We start from the raw sequence: 23,278 nt of genomic DNA on the forward strand, positions 1-23,278 counted from the left end.
TTCACATGCATAGCAGTAATGAAAGATGAAATTTAAGATACAGATTCTTTTCATCTTCACTAGAGTTCCTGTACATTTCAATTTCTTGTTTCACAAATGTCTGACTTAAGTAAAGGAAGTATCTGAGGAAGACCTCATTAGTGCACCAAGTCAACCCAGAGGTTGTAACAGATCAAAGGAAAAGGCCCATCAGAATGCTATGGCATCTTCTTGAAGCAAAAATACCTTTGGCTAAAAACAGTAGTCAGTGTATATAAAATATGTACAAGCCATATACCCACAGGTTATGAAAACATAAGAAAAAATTAAATAGCATATTGGGTCACAAGCAGTCCTTCTAGTAGAAATGGTTATTTCTAAGACCATGTCCTGTTGAGTTTCACAGGACTCTGTGCAGGAATGGGTTCCAAAGTCTGAATTTCACATTCCTTTTATACACTGTGTTCACAACATTGTGAAGCACTAAGCACCCCCAAATCCCTTTGAAATAAATGGAAGCACAAATAGAAAAAGGTGCACAACTGAGGTAAATACTGTTAAGAGACTTCAGAAAAAACAGCCTGTCTCTTTACCTCTCCATTAGGTAAACGTTTGCCTTCTAGTATATGGGAAGAAAATAAGCAGCTAGACAACTTTGTCATTTGATGTGGGTATTCCCCACTGCCCAGGAGCTTGGACGAACAAGCATTACTTGCAAGAGGATTGTCCCACTACCTCAGACCTCCACAGAAAGTGCAGCATGCAGTGCAATGCTTGCAGACTCAGGTGGAGACAGAATACTCATGACTGTGTTCTAAGAATTAATGGCCCTCTGCAAAGGCAATAGAAGAGAGGGTTTATGCACCCCATTCAGTTTATGTTTCATTACCCATATTTGGATGACTTTTCCAGGCTGGTTCTTCAACAGCAATTCAAGATTGCTTTCTTAAATGTGAGGGTACACAGGCCTATCATCTCAATTAGAACAGAGAATAAGGCAATTACTCTGACAAGAAACTACCTTGCTTCTCATCTCATCTGCCCAGTTGAAGCAGTTAAAACATTTTAAAGACAATGGGGGTGTATGTGGGAGAAAGTGAAAGATAAGAAAAGAGAACACACCAGTTCCTCAGCTTGAGTTAACTCTCCCGATTCCACTGAAGACAGCCATTTTCCATGAGCTAAAAATCCAGCCCATTAGAAATCACAGATGGTCAAGTCTGCCTGGTACCAGTCACACTGTGTGCAACTAGGTGGCTTCTCCTTCCTGCAGCTTGCCCCCATTTGAGTGTAAAGCCAGCCTTTGCACTAGACCGTTGTGACTGATAAAAACTGATGTCAACTAATGACAAAATGAAGCACTGTGGTCGGGATGTATGATTGCCATCTTTCAGTATTACAATGGAGATTAAACAACCGCATACATTAAATCTGGCAGTTTTTGCTGTAATGTAAAAGCTGTGAATTCAGGCTCTGTGTGATTGTTTTAGAATGCAGTTAGTTCATGAATGCCATTGATGCAGATGCTGGCATACACTCAGAATGCTGTGTTTCATGTTTTGCTTTTATCTTTAAATATATTTGAGTAGGTTTTTCTCTCTTCTGAAACAGCTCACATAATAGGTAGAACTAAAAATGATCTAATAGCTTCAGTGCCTTAGAGCTACTGCCATGCATGAAATTCAAACTGTGACTATAAAAAGAAGTAAGGAGGGCTTTCTCTCTGATTCTCATTTTTAGCTATTTCTGTATTTTTTGAGAAGGATAGAACTTGTTCATGTTTCAAGTCGGCATGAGTTAAATAAAATGCAATCTGAAAGTTATTACAGGTCATCTGGGGAACTGGAGGCAAAAGGCTAGGGGGTTTTGACTAGCTGAAAAGGCAGTAAGTTTAGGAAGATTAGTAGTTGCCAATGAAGGTTATAGAATGACCCAGATTTGTTTTTACAGCCCTGAGTTAGATGCAATGATATCTATTATAGCTGAGCAAATAATTCCTGATGAGTAATATATTTGCACATACTTACTTTTTGTCTGCATATTCCCTTTGATTGTATTACAGTTTGCCTGACACTGTCATGAACTTGCACTTCCTAGATAATTTCTGCAGTGTTCAAAATGTATATTCTATGAGTTCAGAAGCCAAATACAAATGGCATTGCTCAGCTCTATGACTGAGTGCAACTCTTAAGTTTACTTGCCTGTGTACAAAACATATGCTTGGTTATTCAAACCTTGCTTTGTACAGATGTTGCCTATTTTTGTTAAATGGGAGAGACCAATATAACTTTTAAGATAAATTAGCCAAATCAGAATAGATTGAACCATTTGAGTGTGTTCCCAGACTAACATGACCATTTGGTACCCTGCTCATGAGAATTTAAATGTTTTGCCTGATTGCAAATGCTCTGAAATAAGAATTTGTGATTTTAATAAATGTGGATTGTTATTGGATTTTACTACATGCTTCACTCCAGCACAGGCTGACTCAGTGTGTTCTGAGGCATACACTTACTGAGACACTCCTGGAGACTGATTTTAGGTAGAACCATTATAACTTTGGATGAGACCACTGAGGATGCACACTGTGGGTAGCTGGTCTGTCCACTGGAGCATGCTTTAATTATGTCATTGGGCCTTGGGTCATACTGTAAAGAGGCAGGTTGTTGTATCCTGTAAACCACCTCTAACAATTGAGGTATTTAATCAGAGACTGATATATTTATTACGAATCCAAGGAACAGAAGAACAGTAAGAATTTCTTCAGAGAGGCTTAGCTGATAGTGCATTGCTTAAGGAATGACTGATTAATAAAATGAAAGCAGAATATAATGGATCTGTACTTTGTTTGTACACAAAAGGCATCATTAGAACTCTTCAACCATCATTAGCTGTCTCTTCTGCAGTGAGTCATTCTGCTCCCTGAAAAAAAGTCAAGCTGCATTATAAAACTGCCAAGCCATACAACTGATACAGCTAAAACTTTCTGGATTATCCTCCTGTACAAGCTGCTTCTCTGAATTTAGGGGATTCTTTCCCATTTCGTTTTTTCCATTTCATGGTGAAATGGGTTATGCAGATACCTCAAGGCTAATCTCAGCAGAATTTTCCAAAAATGAAGACATACAGAGAAAAACCCATACCCTACCAGTAACAGTCACATTAGCCGTGGTCTCCAGGAAGACTCTACCTGGCTTACTCTGGAAAGGAAATGGCATAACTTACATGTGGAGAAAGGAGTAAGTCAAAGTTGCTAGGCTTAATGACAGCTTCTGTGTTTTGGTTCATTCAGACAATGTGTGTGCCACTCAAATTAAAATTTGGCCCTTTGTAAATGGGAATGAGGAGACTTTGTTCTTCTCTGCCTCTGAGGAGATGATCACACTCTAGAGGTATGCAGCTCCAGAACAGACACTCTGTGCTTAACCAATGCACAAATAATCTATCCTCACTGGTTCAGAATCGGTGTTTGCTGCATTTTAAACCCCTGTGACAAGATTAAATAAACTGACTGTTGAGAAATTGAAAACAGAACTTAAAAGAGCAAGGATGGGGTAATCATTTAGTAGCATGACTTCTCCAGTCTTAAAAATAAAAAAATTAAAATAAATAAAGGAACATTGAAGTAATGAAACAAAACCAAAGAAAGAAAAGCAGTCTGCCAAATTCTGGCCTCTGTGTTATCAACTCTTTAGTAAGTTCTTCCCCAGGTAGATACTCAAGAAAGGTCCCAAAGATACATAAAGGGATTTTTTTCAAAGTTCAGTTACAAAACCATGTTTCTAAAAGTTGTGTTTTCTAGTAAATAACAGTCCTTGATCTACCAGATAACTAGATAAACAGGTAAGAATCAGTCTTTGATTAAAAAAAAACAAAACAAAACACATTTTTCACCTGATCCGGTTAAGCAGTCAGTCAATTACAGTCTTTTGGTTGAAATATATATCAGTGGTCACTGTGTGCTTAAATGCTTTGAATGTGTAGTATAATATATTGTGTAAGATGGTATAAGCATGGCAACACCATATAAAAGAGAGTTCTTGTACATACAATGAAGAAAACTTGTAAAATCAGATGCCAAAATACACAAATAATTTGTATGCACAAAAATCCCATGAGCGCATATGCAAACCACTTAATTATGCCTGTTAGTTATTGTAATTGCCATTAGCATGTGCAATTACTTGCTCTGCATCACAATTCTAGGTGAATGGTTAAATCAGTGACAAAATTATGAACAGCTGAAGAATTCTGTTTCAGTCCCCAAGCCATTTCATCAAATCTCTTATTGTATAGTAAACAAAGTGTATATCACGAACTAAAAAATCTCAAACTATTATTTCTTGAAGTGATTGCAGAAGAACTGAGGTTCTGTTGTTTCCAGAACAAGAATTCCACATGCAGTGGCACTGAAACTGTCCTTCCAGTCCTTCCCATCCCCTGATGGGAACATCATCAGGATGGGTTATCTGGGCCACTTCAAACTTTGGGTGTTCTGCTAGGGCAGTTATCGACTTTTTTTTTTTTATGCTATGATCTGAGTATCTGAGCACTTTCTGCATAAAAACATTAGCAATAACTTAGTTCTTTACTGACATAATTGCTTGACTCATCTCTTTTGAGCGGTCAGAGTTTGGTTGGGGTTGGGTTTTCTGGAGTCTTTTTCAGGGAGGGGAGAATAAGAATATTCTGGAAATAGAATAGGTGTTACAAGTGTAAATGGTGGAAAAAATTGGCAAATGAGGATGGTTATGTAATATTTCTTAAGGACTAGCAGACTAGATTTGCCCAAGCACTTCTACAAGACTGCTGCACAATTAAATCCTCTCGAATCTAAAAGCTTTGTTCTCATCTCTTATGATGGCCAAATGGCTTCATCCTTGGCTCTGTATTCTAATTTTTTTTAGAGAAACAGCTCTTATAGTAGTAATTCATTGTCTGAAATTCAGTCCTAAATACAGCTGAAGTTTTAGCAACCTCTTATATATGGATCTTAGGGCCAAAGTTGGTGCTCTGAGTTGGCCCCTCCTAAGCTCACTCAGAGCTGGTTCAAGGATGTGACTGCAGGCTTGATGGATTTATAGTGACATGAGCCCTGAAGAAAGGAAATGTGGGAAATCCAGGCTACCCTTTGGGTTGTGCTTCTCACTTGATATGTTGACAGGTAAACACACCAAAATATAAAGGTAACCAGGTGACAGTTCCCACTCCCTCTTTACCTCTCCTTTTCCCACTTGCCCCTCCCACCCCCCCCCCCCCAATAAAAGCCACAATAATTATTTTTTCAGCAACAATGGTAAAACCTGAAAAATTAATAAAACCTGATGGCTACCCTCCCCCATTATCCTAGAGCTCATCCTAGAGCTTTCTGCAATGCAGAAAAATCTAGCTACATACTTTTAAAATTCAGATTCAAGCAACAACATCAACAGTATCAAAGCCCCAAACCCAAACCCCTTCCTCTCCCATCAGGATCTGCACTACGTGTAGACTGTAATTACCAGAGTTATTGCTGAGGACAGACCATACAAAATGCAATTATGCTGTTAGGACAGGGTAATCAGAATAGCTTGCTTATTAGAGAAAACCATATACTTGTAATACACTATTATTTTCACTTATATGAAATACCCTTCTTAGGAGATACTACAATTAAACAGTGATTATGCCTATCAAATCAATTTTCAGTGGATATGTTTTATATGATAGTACAAGACCTGACAGAGAATCAGTTTAGTGTCCATACATTTAAATAGTGCAAATAGTTCTGCAGCGACACACTGGTTTAGTTGAGCAACTGTGAGCTTCCATTATCCTCAAACTGGTGGACAGCAGTATCAAATGGAGACATGAAATGCCCATTAAAATATATAGTTAGAACACTTACATTTCAGAAAAAACTCTAAAAAAAAGAATATAATTACTGTTCAAACATAATTTTCATTGGAATCTGATGTTGGAGCCACTATGAATTTGCTGGTTTGCAGATAACTAGGTATGACTAAACAAATGCACTGTGATACTTGTGATCCCAAAGCCACTGACAATTTATGAAAATGGATACTATGTACATCTTTGGGAAACAACTGCTGTAAATAACCCATCTGTCATGAGAAATAATCCTAAATAACAAGGTTGTCACCTCAAGTAGGCTTAGATGGCAGTGTAATAGATGAAGCCTTCTTCACACCTCAGAAGGCAGAGTGTGTTACGGGCATGAAATGAAACAAAGCAGCCACTTAAAACCACTCCAGACATACTATTTTGGAACAGTTGCTTTGAAGTCATACCTTCTGAAAGCTATCCTAATGACAAGATGAGAGCAGGAGCACTGGGTCAGTCAGGCTTGTTGCAATGGTAAAACACCCACAAAGGAATCTCAGTGCTATTTCTGGAGGATACAAAACATCTGAGTTATCAATGATTTTTTTCTCTGCACAGGTGTACGTTACATGGGAAATAAGGGAACAATAAATTGATTTTGAGAAGGTATAATTAACAATTTCACAATAACAGTTGCAATTTTAAAGTCTGGAACATGACTTGATGTTTAATGTTAGTGGCCCCTCTGAAGACGGGATTACTTCTCTGCGGTATCAAGTGACTACAAAATCTGACTTGGAAGCTTGGAAGCGGTAAGCCAGAAAATACAGTACTGCCATCAGCAACACATACAAGACAAATTTTGCAGATTTCAGCATGTAGTATTTGTTATTCTCAGGGAATCTTCTAGGACCAGTTTTTGACCTCTTCTACACAACTTCCTTTAGCTGTAAGATCTCAGCACACTTGAATGTAGCACTTGCTTTTGCTCTGAGCTTGTCAGAGTCCGGAGCTGGGAGACTCACAGCTCTCTGACTCTGCAAGAGACACAAGCCCATCACGTAGTCACCCCACATTTTCATGACTCAATACTAACACCTGTAGAGCTGATACAGGCTCCTTGGAAAAGTCTTTCAGAGTTGTATAATCGAAGAGCAGGATTTATGTAGTAAAACAGCTTCCAAAAAGTTGCCAACCACAGCAATGTGGAGAAAAAAGCAGCCACTTACTATAGCTATATAGACCTTGCCTAGTAGCTGTTCTTTCAACAACTTACATACGCAATTACACATCTATTCACCATCATTGCAGGTGCAAGCTGAGCAACAGCATGTGTATAAATGCGTGTGGGTGTGCAAATACATCATTATGGTGATTTGTTAGCACAGCGAGTAAAGCTTTGTGTCCAATGAATGTGTAAATTAGGTGCTTAGCTTACTTGAGTGGAAAACAGTTCACTTTGCCTCCTTGGCCCATCCCTCTCAACAGACATTGGAAAAGAAAGTATTTAGTTTCATTCCCTGTCAAAACAGAAGCTACCATCTAAAACCTAATCCTGCTTTCTTATGCTGTCCTCAGGTTTCTAACAATGAAGCAAAGTGAATCTTGAGGAATTAGTCCTGTTGAATGATATTTAATCATATGCATGATATGCTCTTATGTAGCATTAGAGTAAGAGGTGTCACATCTTGTGTTGTCATTTCTGGGACAGAAAACTGGGGCTGTTAGCTAGCTTTAAATCATTTCTGGCATTAACAAGATTCTGACCAGAGGCTCTCTTTCATGTTCAGGATATGCACTGCATTATTTCCTATTATATCACAATACATTGCAAAGGAACAGCTAAGTTACCACAACTAATCCTTTAAGTCTTTTTTTACAATGTCAGACAAAATAAGACTATGCCATATTTCTGTAATCTCTCTTATATTATAAGAATATTATGATCTATAACAACAACAAAATCCCTAAACTACATGCATTCCCATTGGCTCTGATATACTTAGACTTGTCTCTTTCTGTCAGAAAAGATATTTCTAAGTCTGTATGATTTCATTTTAACAGACACTATCAGGCTAAAGATCAGATCAGTAACATGAAGCAGGAAAAAAAAAGTTTTCTAGTGTTTAAAAAATAGTATTTCTGGAAAAACATCATGTAATACCTGAGGTTCTATTTCTTCAAGAAAGTACTGAAAATGAAAGTCAATTTTGAAGATTTAAAGTATCGACTTTGGGGTTTTTTTTCTACTTGGATACATATATTTAGATTACCTTATTCAAAAGTAGTTTTTGTTCTCAGACAACTTTACATCAGCTACCAAGATCAAAAAAAGATTTCTGCAATGCTATGATGGCAAATTGCAGGGGAATTTCTTGTGGGAGGGTAGGAGGGGAATCTGAATTAAAAACTAATTAATTAAACCCACCAGAAGTAACCTTCCTATTTATCTTCATACGATGGGGGGGGGGAGTATTCCTATGATAGATCTGTCCTTTTGTACAGAGTGAAAACATCATCCGATGCATACCTATTCAAAAATCTAGAATGTATTTCTCTGCTGATATCTTCACGATGTCTAAGCTGCTAAGAGCATATTCAGTAACTTAACTCTTTTAAAATCATTTAATTAGAGCACCCAAACAAACCATGATCTCAAAATGAATAAGCTCTTGACAGCGAGTTTTTTGTTTGGGTTGAGGGAGGGGTTGTTGGTTTTTTTAGTAAGTTACTGCAAAATATATCTAACATGCTCAACAGGTAAAACAATAGAGGAATAGAGAAATATTAAATTCCAGGATGTGAAGTGGAATGAATTTTCTGCAGGTGCAGGACACAAGAGAGCTGATTATATAAAACATCATCTCCCACATCAGATGAGTAATGCCCCAGGTCATAGTGCAGGGTTTTTTTGAAGAGGTTGGTAGAACTAAAAATTTTTGCTGTGTTGTAATAAAGCCGAATCACATCCTAGAAGTAATGTTATGAGAGCAAGAGTGAGAAAAATATAAATGGAACACCAAGCTACTGAAAACAGTCTTCTATTTTTTGCTCCTGGGTTCTTATTTCAGAAACAAGGGTTGTTTAATGACTTTTTAACTCATGTCGCCCACAATAACTTTGGAGCTTACTGGCAACTTTCAACAAAGGATATAGTTCATGAAAAAAAGACATTACTGATGTTATTAAGTATTACCTGTAGGAAAAGCCTCAGTGTGAGGTCAGTTTTGCTCACACACTAAAGCATCCACACAGGAGAGATGTTCTAAGTTCCCTAAGGAAATAGTTTTCAGTCAGACTGACAATTCATTAGACAATAGAGGATCCAATCTTAAGTCATAAGTGAGATTTTTGACAGTTTAAGATCAAACTGGAGTCTGAAAATGCTGAAACTATAGGAAGGCAGGCTTTGCTGTCTTCTCTGTTGTTACAGTAGTAACACCCATTCTATTTACAGAATAATTCAGGAGAAAGGCATCCGGAGCAGAAGACTCCTGCATTTGCTAAGGCAGAAGAAAAGTGCTAGTTGACCGAATGAACTCAAGACTAGATGGTAGAAAAGTGAAAAATCTGTAGAGAAAACAGACTGAAAATTAAAAAAAAGTTGCAATAAGCTCTACTCTTTTGCAAGAGAACAAGAAAATGTAGAAAAGCACTAACTCAGACAGGAGGAATGCCAGTTTTCTAGATCAGCCTGTGTTGTCTTGCAAAGACAGCTTCTTGGACTACAGAAGAGATACAGGATAGAGTTCTAGAAAAGTTAGGGCCCCTTCTTAAAAAGTTTTCATTCACACACAATATTCTGGATTTTTGAAGAATGAATCTTTGTATTTTCATTTGTTAAAATGATCTCTTTTACTTGGCTTCCTTTCAGTTTATTCTTCTGGTTGAATTACAGCAGAAAATGTGCACCATAACACTAAGAAGTCTATTTGCTATCTATCTTGACAGCTGTTGTTCACATACCCTATGTTTGCCTTAAGAAAATACGCATCTGATCATGTCATCTTTCAAGTTAACCACTACTGTGAGGGTTCAAGTAAACTAGCCTCAGGCAATGGCTGATATTTGCTCTTATTACAGATCTAGCAGAGTGATGGTTTTAGTGAGGACATAATTTTTTCTACCACATCATTCAATTCTGAATTAGTATCAGGAGTTTACAGTAAAATAGTATGTTCTTCAGGACCTCTATTATGTTCCTAAATGCAGGGGATACCCAGATGACAGTAAGTTCACTTACATTCCTCACTTGCAGGAATAAGTGTAACAGATTGCTAGGTTCTCTAGAGTTAAGTGTCTCATACATGAAATCTGAAGTGATATAAGCAGTTTATCTCAGTTTTGATTTTTCCAAAAATTTTCTTGAGTTACAACAAGAAACTAGGCATTTAAAACTCATGGTGAACAAGTGAGGAATTTGTATGAGTGAAAGACTAGGCTCCATTTTCCTTTTTTCTACAGCTTTCTCTGCATAGTTAGAACTCTAATATGAGTACTTATTCTCTGCTTCTAGGCATTGTAACACAGAGCAGTCAAATGAGCAACTGTTACGGAAGTAAACATTTTAGCTGAAGTTATGCTGAGCTGCTGTATCTGAAAAATAGGACACTTTTCTCCTTGAAACCTCTGCAATCCCAGAAAGCTGCTACCCAGTCTGCATAGCTGCTATAATAATAAAAAAAAAACCCAACAATTTTTTTCTTCTATCATAAATGCAGAGCTTATAAAATTATGGAAATCCCACCTGCAAAGAACAAACTTCAGAAAAACATGGTTAAGTCAGGGTTACATACGCTATCCTGCATTGTGAGCAACCCAAAAGGGGCTGAGGATTTAGGTAGTTGGAGGGAAGGCAAGCATACAGAACTGAATTCGTCAAACAGTCTCAACAGCTGAGATTGCCAAAGCCTGCCAGTGAAAGTCTGCCCAACTTCTCTCCCCTTTTCTGCAGTAGTTTGTGAAATCCCCCCTTGCTCTGAGACATCGTTAGAGGTGACTGGCACACTGTTGAGTGAATGTGGTTTTCACTTGTCCTGTCATTTTCTCTCTGCTGCTGAAACAATTTGGGATAGTCAAGATTTAAGGTTCTTAATCCACCTGTCTCACTCTGCCATGCTCATCCGAAATGCAGGGAACAATTCACTGCAACGCTTACGGTAATTCTGTGATCCCTCAAGTGCATATTCAGCAGTGGCCACTACACAGCTGACCATAATGTGTGCTGGTTGAAAAGAAATCTTTTAACTATTCCTTTTCTCTGTTCCCTCACCACAGTTGTCAAGTCCAACAGAAATAAAGTTGCAACACTAAGTATTGTGTGGGAGACTTTCCAGGCTCTAGTTCTGGACTTGCTGTCATCTTCTCCAACTCTGCCCATCATACATAACCAAAAGCATTTTAACTCTGGAGGCTGAGCTATTCTGGCTTAGACAGTTACTTCTTGTGGAACAATCTCATCTCATCTCTTACACGGCAAGACCTGGAAATTGGGAAGAGCGTATAATTCTTCTGCAGAATAGTGGTTAACCTTTCTGTTGAGAATGTTTGCTCTAGCTAAATGAAATATTCCACACCAATCCATATAATTCATCATGAAAGAATTAAAAAGTACTTGCAGGAGCCAAGACACTCTCTTAGACTGACTTCTACTAATGAAGTCTGAGTTTCCCCAAGAAGGCAGGGCTGGTTCTAGATGCTGAGCAAGCTTGCCCAAAGCATCAATACTTATGTTATTTGAAGTCAGACACAGAAGATTGACCCTGAATATTTTAATTTGGTGTTCTCATGTGTTCATTCAGCCACCCTGCACTTTGCTTCCAGCCTGTCTCAAGCTTCAAGCCCAGGCAAGTACGCTCTCCCTAAATAGCATCTTCTGCTGGCCCCGTCAAGAACACTGTCCTAGACTAGATGGACCACAGTTCTGACCCAGCAGAGCATTTCTTATGTTCTTATAAGGATAAAACCCACAAGTCTTGGTGCAGGCTGTTTAGTTTAGAGGTAAGATGCAGACTTCTGTGAGCAACTGAATGAATTGTGACAGACATTCCCAACAGATCAACATGGGCAAGGCACAGGGAAGACTGCACGGCCTTGAGGGATGTAGCAGCTCTTAGAAAAGGTTGAAGGCTTCACTGGTTTGACGTAATGCAGTGATCTATGTCCAGCTGCTGTTTATGCAGCAACAGAACAGTTTCAGGATGTTAAAAAAAATAAATTAGAATAAGAAAGTTAACACAAGAACTGTCTCTTCATTATATGCAACAATCATGAAGTGCTTTATGCATAAGGACATGCCTTTCTTTAGTTATAATCACAGGTCTGCATGCGTGAACTATGTGTGATTACAGGATATTACTGTACTACAGAAAGCAAGATAAAATTCCCCTTGATTAAGATCATCTTACTGAAATATTCATGCAGACTCGAGCATGAAGCTATTGACCTGCGTCAAGTAGGTATATGATGTTCTCTCTAGGGCACATATAAATTGTGTATACATTAGACCATAAATCAACTTGAATTTCAAACAAAAGCATGGGATTTAATGGGCACAAAGAATCCATTGTATTTGCATACAAACTCTAGCTACATTTAGAAGCAAAATGAAGGTATCGTATTTAGCTTTACTTACATGTTAGTATTTATAGATCTGACCTGCTTAGAGAAGCCAGGGTAATGAATTCTATGTATTAAATTTTAAAAATACAAAGCCACAAATTTGGTTTAAGAATGCCATGATGTTATAAATAAACAAATAAATGGTGTAGCCTGTTCATTACAGCACGAATTGGGCATTCTTAAAACCAAGTTCCAAACCTAAAGACTGTGAAAGATTAATACTTTACTTAACTACTCACAAACATAAACAGTTAAGTTTCCAGATAAACATGACTCCAGTATTATGTAACTCATGGCATTTTCAAAGTATGGTGCAAAATTAACTGACTGGATAATCTTTAACTATCTTCATTCATAGCTGAAGTGTGAAGTTTTTTTATTATTTGACAGACATATAAGTTTATCTTATTTGCACAGAGAAGCAACTAATTGTGTGCAGAAATTATTATGTGTGCAAATTAAGTCTGAAGTACTTGTACTTAATGTGCAATCAAATTTGGAGTTTACTTTTGTTTTGAAATAAAGCCTGTAACATTAAAGAGAGAAAGATAAGACAGGGTTTCAGTACTCTGTAGTCCAGCTGATACACTGAACCATTTCCATTCTGTTCAAGTGCCCTTTCTGCCTAACTTAGGAGAATGATGCTCGTTTACTGATCTCTTTTTTTTCTTTAAATTCTGTCCTTACTGAAACTGGCATACACATACCTGCCCAAAGCTTGGTGGGAACATGTGGACAAATACATATTTTCTGATTGAAATTTTCTATGTCAAGTTCACAACTACCTCTACTTCATATCAAAAAAGGTCATTAGAAGGTACATTAGCACAAAGAGGAAGGAGAAGTACTAAAAGGTAATTAGAAATTCTTGTCCATCTTCCATCAAAGCCCATGGTTTCCCTTTTTTTCCTATTAGCTGAAACAATATTCAGCACAAAGACCAAATCTCCGAAGACTTTTAACAAATAAAAATTCTTGTCCAACATCTCCAAGTGAGAGACCGGACTTGCCTGTGATTTTAAATAAACTGTCCCAGTGTAACATTATGCAAAGAGCAGAGTTTCAGAAATATTTTTTTCCTTAATTCACCAAATTTCCAAGATGTACTTGCCTAAACTATTTTCTCCATTATTATTAACATGAAACACTGGAAGCCATAGAACAAGAAATTGCGGCTAGATTTTAATAAATAAATAAAGTTCTCTACAATGAGAACAGATTTCCTTTTCCATAAAAAGCAATTTTTTCTCCCTTCCAGTTTTTCCCATGAGTTGATTACTAGACCCTGAAACACCTAGATACACAAGCAGCATTCATCACAACAGTAGTACTGCTGTGTATGATTTCTGTGGGTAAGGTATGGGACTGAGCCTCCAGAGTCAACTTTCAGTGGTGCCACTGGCTTCCTACAGAAACTCAGATAAGGCAATTAATTACAGCTCAATTCCCCATATGTAAAATAGAAGAAACACCTGGGTTTTTTCATGGTTTTCTGTCTTTTTCAAATTAGACTGCAACTACTTAAAGTGGGGACAGTTTCTCTTTATATGCTGCACAGCAACTGGCACAATCATGCATTATTTCAGATATAGCCCACAGGTATTTCTCAGATGAGATATCTGTATTTGGAGAATCTGAGCCTACATCTTTTTTGTGAGTTGTGATAGTTCTTTTAGGATGCATGAAAAGACTTAAGGAGAGAAACAGAAGTGCCCTTTGTAGAGAGTGTATGACAGACCTGTAATACTCCTCTGTGTGATGTATGAGATACAGCTTGCTTTGATGGTTGTAAAGACCTAAAGATTTCTTCACTAAGATGCAAATGCATTATTTAGATATCAATGTAATATTTTAAAAATCAATCCTGCATTGTTTTCACAGTGTGCAATGTTATCCCTGCTGCTGTTAATGCAAGAGTATATTTGCTGCAACCAAACAGAAGTGTGAAGAAAAAACTTGTGCGCACGTAACTAGGTTCCTTCTGGTGCATGAGAAAGGATTCCCAGGAACTAGGGGAGACATACTATTTAAGACATTCTAGAACTAATAAATTTATTCTGATTCAACAAGGGGTAACAGAAACTATTAGATCAGACAACTAGTGAAAAAGTTCTGACACGTGATAAGACTACCTACTCTAACTCTGCTACATTCAAATTTAGACCCAATCCTTTATGTGTCCTAAGAGCTTTGCTAGTAGCACTGAGAATAAGAGAAGCAACTAGCATCTGGAGTATCAGAACAGCGGTGCACTGGGTCTCTGAATGTGGGAGCAGATGCACATTTGCACTGTGTGTTGGTCCCTTAGGTTTCTGCATTTCGAAGTGGGATTCTGTCCAATCTTTCTGCTCAGAAGACAATGACTGTAAAGCTGGGAGGAAATCAGGACCCTCAGCTATTACTCAAGGATGCAGAAGTAATTATAGGTGCAAAAAAAGTTCATAAAACACCAGGTAAATCAAATTTGATGACCTCACTCTCATAAATCCAGTCTAGGTTTATAAGGGTGTATAACCAGTATTTCCCCTTCTTGGATAAAGAGGTTTAAATGGTGTAAGTATCTTTTCAGCAACATTAAAACTACTTGCCAACTTGGGATTTAGGATAAAAGAGAACTGTAAAACACTTTCTTTTTTTCCCATTAAAGGTCTCTATTTCATTTACAGAACTCTAATATTTGGCTAAATACAAATCTCCAAACACTGGGAACAGTCATACCTTGGAAAAGCCTAAAAACAACCCTCAACATGAATAGCATACTTATTAACCGATCTCATTTAACTGCTGCAAAAGTAGCATGAAAACATAACTTCACCAAGCTCTCTCTTGAATCCCAAAAAATAAACTAAGTAGAGTTTCAGTCAGTAAAATACCCAGGCAACCAGCATGAAGCAGTTTGTGTTAAGTGTTCATCTTGTTGAGTAATATGCAACATAATGACAACACACCATTGCCACAAATCGAAATATGTGCAGTACTAAAACTACACATTCAGAGCAATAGAATCTACATCGAGTCACATCTATGCAGCTTGCCCAAGTGCACTGTAGCCATTCTCCTCTCCAGAAATGGAAATTTCCTCTCCCCTCTTCCTTCTCTCCCCTCCTGGAACACGCTGGAGAAGAACTGCCAGGCAAACAAGATGAGTCATGCACCAGGGAGGAGGGCTTGTGGAGTAGGAGGAGATTCTCCACTGTGGGACAGAGAAAAAAAAGGGAGTTCTGTGCTTCCAGTGAACTTTCTCTGCATCACAGGGACTTGGGCTCCAGTTAGATCAGACCAGCAAGGGATCAGGGAGTTGATGAGAAAGAAAAAGACCTTCCCAAAAGCACAATTAACCATTTGTTAAAGTAAAACTCGCATTGCAATACTTGGTAATATGGTGATGATTTTTCTGGTGCTGTGTCATTAAAAAAACCCTCTACATATCCACAAATAAATATTTTGGGGAGCCTTACAGGACTTAAATTTGGATTTCAATGTAAAAGGATATGGGATATTAAGTAAACTAATACCCTGCATGTTTCTAGTCTTTACTGAGTATTCCTGAGCACACTCCCCATTATGTCTGGCACAGTAAGTTTCTACTGGGAGCCCTTTGGTTGAACAGGTTATGTTCTAACTTTGAGTGAGAGAACTTGAGAATCGCAAAACTTTATATATATGAAACATAGGGTCGAGTCATAAAGTGGAGCAAAAGCACTGACTAGCTAATTTAATTTTGGTCGTAAATTAAGAGTGTTGGGAAAGGATGTAGGAAACCTGGTACACTTCCCGTTTCAGACAGAAGAAATACGATGGAGGCTAAACAAACTCTGTTAACAGAATAGACTTGTTGATACAGGAAAATTAAATGGAAACCAAAATGTTTCTGGTGGAAAACATGGGTGAAGTATTAGTATCAAATTTGAAATTGTATGCAACAGCTAAAGACATCACAGATGAGCCTTCAGGTCCCTGATTTAAGTTGCAGTCATCTAAGTGACTGCAAAAGGAGAGAGCACCAGCCAACCAACAGGCAGGGCACCAACAGCATCTTTTTCTCTCCTGGTGCTCACTCAATTTCCTTACATCTTAAGCACGCATTTTAAGTTAAGCACATGGTTATATGACTTTCTGATTTATGGCCCTGGAATGAATAGATTTGCAACAAAAATGACTAGAACAGATTCAGAAAGGTGGCATCAATCTATCTGCACTCCAGTTGCACCCCTTTCTCTTTGCCTTTGCATTGTTCTTTACAAGCATCTGCAGCACAGACTTACTATACTTCTAATACGCCTTTGCATTTTCAAACCTCCCCTGCCAGTAGCTTCTAACACCGTGCAGTTTACCAGTGTCCTTTTGGTTAAGGCGGAAAAGCATAGATTTCCAGTTGCTAACAAGCCCCCTAACACTATGCACAAGACTCAAAACTTGTTGAAGGAACAAAAACATGTCAGCAACGTGTAGATCTTTAGTAGCATAAATGAACCCTAAAAAGTTATGAGAAAACAATAATTGGCATATGAAGGGAGTAGTACAGTCCATTCAGGCTAGGTTACAGCCTTAAAACAGAAGAATAAAGAGAAGACCCTAGTATAGAGTATTCCTATACTTGACGTTTTATTGTGTTATGACTTTCCCTCAGCATTACTTAGATGGCTGATGCCCTTATATTGCCTGTGAGGCTTTGCTTCATTCTTACAGATCATCCTTCAGCCAAAGAGAGACTGTGTAAAGGAACATAATGCTTCAGTTCTCTTCTTAGCATCCTAGCATGTTTTCCTGCTACTTACAAGAATGTTTCCTGCTACAAAACTTTTGAATTATGATAACTAGAAACAGCCATGAAGGAGCCTTGAGTTTTATGCAGTTGTTCTCTCCTTCAGTTAATTCAGTGCACAGTGCTGCTGATTACATGCGGTATTAATAGAAATAAAAAGGGAAATAGAGTCTGGCAGTTACATAGCTGTACGTATCTGGAACAACTATTCTGAAGTCACTTTAACTTGTCAGATCTTGAAGCACACCACAGCAAATAGTGTAGAGGCTTAGATGCCCCCTTCCTCAGTCCTCTCCAACAAGAATCCTAAGAAATTACATTAATATAGCTGTTAACAACATCTATCACTACCACTTGACCACAACAGCTCCTTGCCTTGGTACAGATCCTACAGTGGAGGAGAAGGAATACATGGTGGACCACTCACAAGGTCCACTGAGGAACTCAGTAATGTCCATCCCAAAAAAAGCATTCTTTAATTGCATGGTGCCTGGGAGGAAAAGTAGCAGCATAGGGAGAAAACATGATGGTACCAATGTATACTTACACAAATTAAAATGAATTATCCCAAAATTAAGGGAGGGGGTGACATTTTCACACATTGTCAGGGTTGTCTGTATCTCCTCAAGTAATACAGAGTTTTGACGTGGTGTGCTCTTCTCCAGACTGTGGAGCGCTATCTTTTATGACTACAAATCAAATGAGATTGTCAATCTTTTCTATGTCCTGTGACTGCTGAAAGGATATAATGAGAGCAATATTTTGGCTTCCTTCAAGTGTCTCTCAGATAGATGATGATAACTGAAATCTGCTCTGATTTTCATACTCCTGCCCTCTTCAGACTCTCCTTTATCTTTTGATCCTTTCCTGGAAAGATGGAGGAGGGGAACAAGAAAGGGGAAAGGAAAAAAATCACAATCTCTGGAACTAATGAAATCCCTCTTTATGTTATGTTTTCTTAAGTTATTGCTGTCTTTTGTCATCTAAATCATCTTCCATCACCTTTACTTTTTTTTAAATTAGAACTTAACTAGTATTTTATCATTTTTACACTTTCTTAACTGCCTCAAAAAATTCCCCTTAATGTTATGGCAGGATATGATATCTTCTAGAGTAGCTTTTCAGCTCAGAGCTAACCCCAGATCTATAATCAATCAAGTTGGGTCTTTACACACAAAATCTGATACATTTGGATATTCTGGCCTTCTCCCAGACTCAAGTGAAAACAATGGGACATTGAACAGCCATCTTAATGGCAGCAGGGAAGGATGCTACTGGTTTCAGAACTCCTTCCTATGAGGATTTCCAAGTGAAAGATGTGTTAATTGTGATTCTTCTCCTGTGATTCTGGCACAATAAGAAAAATGAAATTCACTTTGTTAACAGCAGCACAGTCTAGGGACAGTCCATAGTTAAGCAAGATGCAAGTATTTTGATGTGTGTTTCTCAAATTCAGGAAATACTGCTTTTTAAGGCTTGCTCACCCAGTGACTGTGCTCAAATAAAGACTGAAATATGAAGTCCAGTGTTCACTGTGCTATAGTAATTCTCATAAAATATTGCTCCGTGGCCATAAAATAGTTCACTTAAATCACAGGCTGAAATGCATTATTTTGTTTTAAAGGAGAAAATAACTGATTCATTTAAAACAAAGAAACATTCATTCCTTTTTATCCTTCTTATACTATTTCCAATATTCTCTATCAATAGGAACTAAATGCACCATTTAAATGCTGGGTGAAATTATCTATTTGTCATTAGAACCTGTACAGATAACTTAATTCCATATTTTCTACTCAGACCATTACTGTGACATCTTAAATGATCACTGTGAGAAGCTGCTGTTTAACTAAAATTTCATGTGAAGGATCTAAATCAGTGAACCAGTATCTCTGTTTTAGAATAAATAGCTACTAACTGCCTCTAGTGTAGTTTACTGAACACCTTGTTTATCTTACTATAGGAACTTTTAATAAGCTCATAGTGGCATGTGTTGATTTTTTAAGTTTTTTGCATGTGATAAAATTCACTGTAGTTGAAAGATTACATCTGTTACAGTAAATCAACGTTGTAAAATAGGTTTTCATTTCTACAGTGAATGCTTTATGAAAAAAAGCACACTAGATAGGAAGCCCCGATTGTTCAGGGTTTGGAGTAATTGCAGTTCTGCTGGCACCAGTCAGGATTGCGAGTGTCCAGAACTTCTCAAAAACAAACATCTAAGGTTATCTGAACCAGTTAGTTATTCCATGCTCTTGTTGAAAGAAGAAAAGAGTCCTTTTTTTAAAATACAAACAAACAAACCAAAACCCAAAAACAAACAACAAAACCACAAACAAAAATACTCAAAAATCTGAGCTTTGTTCTCATATGGGAAACTCCTTTTGGGATTTGATGTCAAGCAAACAGTTCATTTAAAAAACTGCAAATGAAAGCCATAGGAAGGTGAACTAACACTTGCTATCTGCAGTCTGTTCATCCTGAGTTCCTTGAATCTGATGTTTACATTACTCAGTATCAGCAAAAAAGAGATCATATGTCCAGTGACAGAAGATTCTGAACTTACGCAAGCCAGCCAGCAAGTCTTGTAATCATGCTGTGTACAGTCAATACTACTGTTAAGCTGGCATTTCAACAGAGAAGGGAAAATGCAGCATCGCATCAGGGAATCATCTTGGGTAAATACATGAAAAGCTGTATGCTGCCACCTCTACATTCTCAGCTATGTCACTGAAATTTCCTGTATAAAGCTGGGCTAAAAAAAAAACAAAAACTGTAATTGTATAGGTCAGGAACAGGAATATAAATGATGTCTTTAAACAAACACACATGAACCCCATAAAATTCTTTAGAGTATATGCTGGCTTCATCTATTACCACATTTTCTACCTCTGTATACTTCCCTAAAGTAGACATAACCAAATGAATTGGTGCAGAATAATCCTTCACCACATCATATTCAAGAAAATGTTGCAAAACAAGAGTGCATCTCCAGTGGGAATATTGTACCATTCAAATGCCATACAGGAATGTTTTTGTAGTGATCCTTCAGTTATATCCATATTTTTTTATTGGCTTATTTGTCAGTGTAATTTAAATGCATGACTTAAATGTTAATTAAAAGTAATTTAGTTTATAAATTATCAAAGAATCCTATATGTTCAAGCTTACTTCTCTAAATGGTTCATCTGACAGAAGGGTTGGGATGTAAACACAAACTCTGCATGTATCATTTAGCGCCCCTAAGACTTTCTTTTAAGAGTCTGTAGATTGCTATGTTGGTGTTATGATAATTATTTTCCAGAATAATGAAATAAGTTACAATTCTGTCATATGGCATACATAATTCTTACACTAGTATAAATTGTATTTCGGTTTTTTGAGTAGCCAATTGGATGAAATTGCTCATAGTAAGTGATTAATTACAACACTGCAGGGTAAAATATCATTTAAATTAAGTCATCTATGTTCATTTTTTTATCACTTCGAAGCACACAGATGTTCAATACTATTTGAGAAAGGAATTTAAAACCTGAAAAGCCTACCAAATGTGCTAACTCTACTAGTAACTATTTATACCTACCTGGACAAAAACCATATGTACTTATCACCTTTTGTTTCTCTCCACATAGTGTATGTATAAGTCAATACCACAAAAGACATCTTTCCTTGCGTATTAGTATAGCTTCTGCCATGCAATGGGACACTGTCTTATCTGATGAAGTCTGTATTAGGGGGAAAAAAATGCTACTTAGTATTGATAGTTCTTTCTTCTTACAAAAAGCATAATAATGTTTCTATCTTTGTCTATTTGTCAGACATGTTGTGTACTTTCTTTGTTGTATGTTTCACAAAGGCCAAAACAATTAATTAGCAGAAAATAATATAGCGGAATTAAAACTGAGATTGCATATGCCTTCCTTTCATTAGTTCTGCTTCCAGAAATCAAATGGCAGAAACATACATTCCTCTTTCAGTCAAGATTGCCCCTTTGGGAGTGAGTCGAGCAGTTCATGTTAGAAGAGTCCTTTGTTCCCTTCACTTAGGATATCGGAACAGTTGGGCATCAGAGATAAATCATCTACTGTTTGCCTTAATTTAATTTGTAATTCACTCCAGAGCGAGGTGCTTCAGAATTGCTTGATAAGGCAAAATAAATAGAACTTAAAATAGTTACAAATATTAATATCCTCATTGACTCAGAAGGAAGCAGTATAGCAGGTGTATGAAAAGAGCCTGGAATATTTTATTTACTCAATAATCTGAGAAAGGCTGGAACTAAAGTTGAATCCAAAATTGCATTCAGGGTCTGTCTCCTCCAGGCTGATCCCAAAACGCAAACCCATTTCTAGGTTTAGAATTCAGTGTAATGGGCAGTGATGCTCAACACCCCATTCATTGTCTTACGCTGCTTTGATTACTCCTTTTCTCATAAAGAAACCTTCCAGTTCTTGTATGACCACCTATTCACATAAACTGAGAGTAAACTGGCTCTCAGCCTTTGCTTCTAGCTTGTTGTTGCTCCTTTCCGTGCAATCACATCACATCAAAGTGATGTATTTTTTTTTCTAAAGGGGTTTTATCATTGCTTAGATTCTGACAATCTGAAATTACTGAGTCACCACCAACAGACATTTGGAGTTATTCCTGAAAGTGAAGTTAAGCTGAAAACACCATTAACCATTGTTAAAGGGAAAAAAAATAATCTAATCACAATATTCTATTTGTATACGAGCGATTGGGCTGTGTCCCCCAGCACCGCCCTCTGTGCCTACACTTCCTAAGATTGCGCTTCTCCCTGTGAAGCGAAAATTACCTTCTGGTGGGGAGAAAGCGTTTAATTATGACTCTGCTTCCCCCCGTCTCCATGGTGACCCCCTGCAAACAGCCGGCTTTATTAGCCCTTATTTCCCCCCACCCCACCAAAGTACCAAAGGAGACGAGCGAGCGCCTGGGGCAGCGCGCCCCGCTGCCAGGCCGGAGCGCGGCGGAGCCCCCCGCCCGCCGGGGAGCCGCGGGGACGCCGCGCTGCCAGCCGGTGCGGGGCTCCGCCGCCGCACCACTTCAGCACTTGCACAAAACACGGTCCCCGCTGCGTGCCCGCGGCCAGGCGTGCTACAGCCCCGCGGAGCGCCCGCCCCCCACCGCGGCTAGCGCTGCCGGAGAGCGCGGGGCCGTTACCTGGGTGCTCCCCGGCGCCGGGGCCCGCGGGGTCGGTGAGGATGCTGGGGTCACTCTGCGACCTGCCTCGCGGGAGAAAGCAGCCGGTCCCTTCTTCCGATGCAGCCATGAGGTGGAGGGCGGGAAGCTCAGAGGCGGGGGGAGGAGGAGGCGCTCATGGAGCCGGAGGCGGCCGGGGGACAATGGGGACGGGGGTGCGGCGGCGGCGGGGCGTCAGCCGGGCAAGACCAGCCGCGGCAGCATCTTCCCCGGCGCCGTGGGCAGGCTGCGGCGGGGCGCTCCGCCGGCGCCGGGCACTCAGGGAGCAGCTTCGGGCGCCTCAGGGGGGTGGGCCATGCTGCCTGGCGGGGTGGGGAAGAGCCGGGGCGCGGGCCGCCGGCCCGGCCCCCCGCCGCCGCCCCCTCCCGGGACGCCCCCTCCCGGGACGCCCCCCCGAGCGTCGCTCCCGGAGTCGCCTCAAGCCGCCGCGCTGCTGAGCGCATCCGTTGGAAAACATTGGGATTCTCCCATGGTGCCCCGCGAGCGGCTCCGTGACGTCACGGCGGGGGGGCGGGCGCTGCACCTGCACTGCACAAAGGCGGGGGCCGCCGCAGGTGCGCGTGGCTCCGGGGTTCCGCCCCGGCCGAGAGCACGTGACCGGCGACGCGGGGAGGGGCCGCCCCGCCCACGAGGGGGCAGGACCCCCGGGCTGGACCCCTAGCGCCTGCCCCGGCTGGTCCTTCGCAGCCCTCGGGGCGCTGCGCCCTGCGGGACGACCCAGCGCGACCCTCCGGCACGGGGGCAGCCCCCGCCGCCGCGGGGCTCGGTGTCCGTCGCCGGTCTCCGCCGGGGCTGAGGGAGGGGGCCCGGGGGTCTTCCCACGCGCGACGAGAAGCGCCGGTCCCTCGGCGGCGGGAGGCGCGCGGGTGG

At 39.6% G+C, this 23,278-nt stretch overlaps 1 protein-coding gene across 2 annotated transcripts in view; it reads right to left on the bottom strand.

The window, feature by feature from the left end:
• PHACTR3 (phosphatase and actin regulator 3) overlaps nt 1-22,995 on the bottom strand; it is a 113,932-nt gene extending 90,937 nt beyond the window's left edge. For both annotated transcript variants that reach the window (XM_040609248.1, XM_040609247.1), the window contains exon 1: nt 22,370-22,995. In XM_040609248.1, coding sequence (XP_040465182.1) covers nt 22,370-22,478 — 109 coding nt within the window. In that variant the 5' untranslated portion in view covers nt 22,479-22,995. The remainder of the gene's footprint in view (nt 1-22,369) is intronic.
• Between the last annotated feature and the right edge of the window lie 283 nt (nt 22,996-23,278).

This window comes from Falco naumanni, chromosome 10 (assembly GCF_017639655.2).
Source record: "Falco naumanni isolate bFalNau1 chromosome 10, bFalNau1.pat, whole genome shotgun sequence".
Taxonomy (NCBI): Eukaryota; Metazoa; Chordata; class Aves; order Falconiformes; family Falconidae; genus Falco; species Falco naumanni.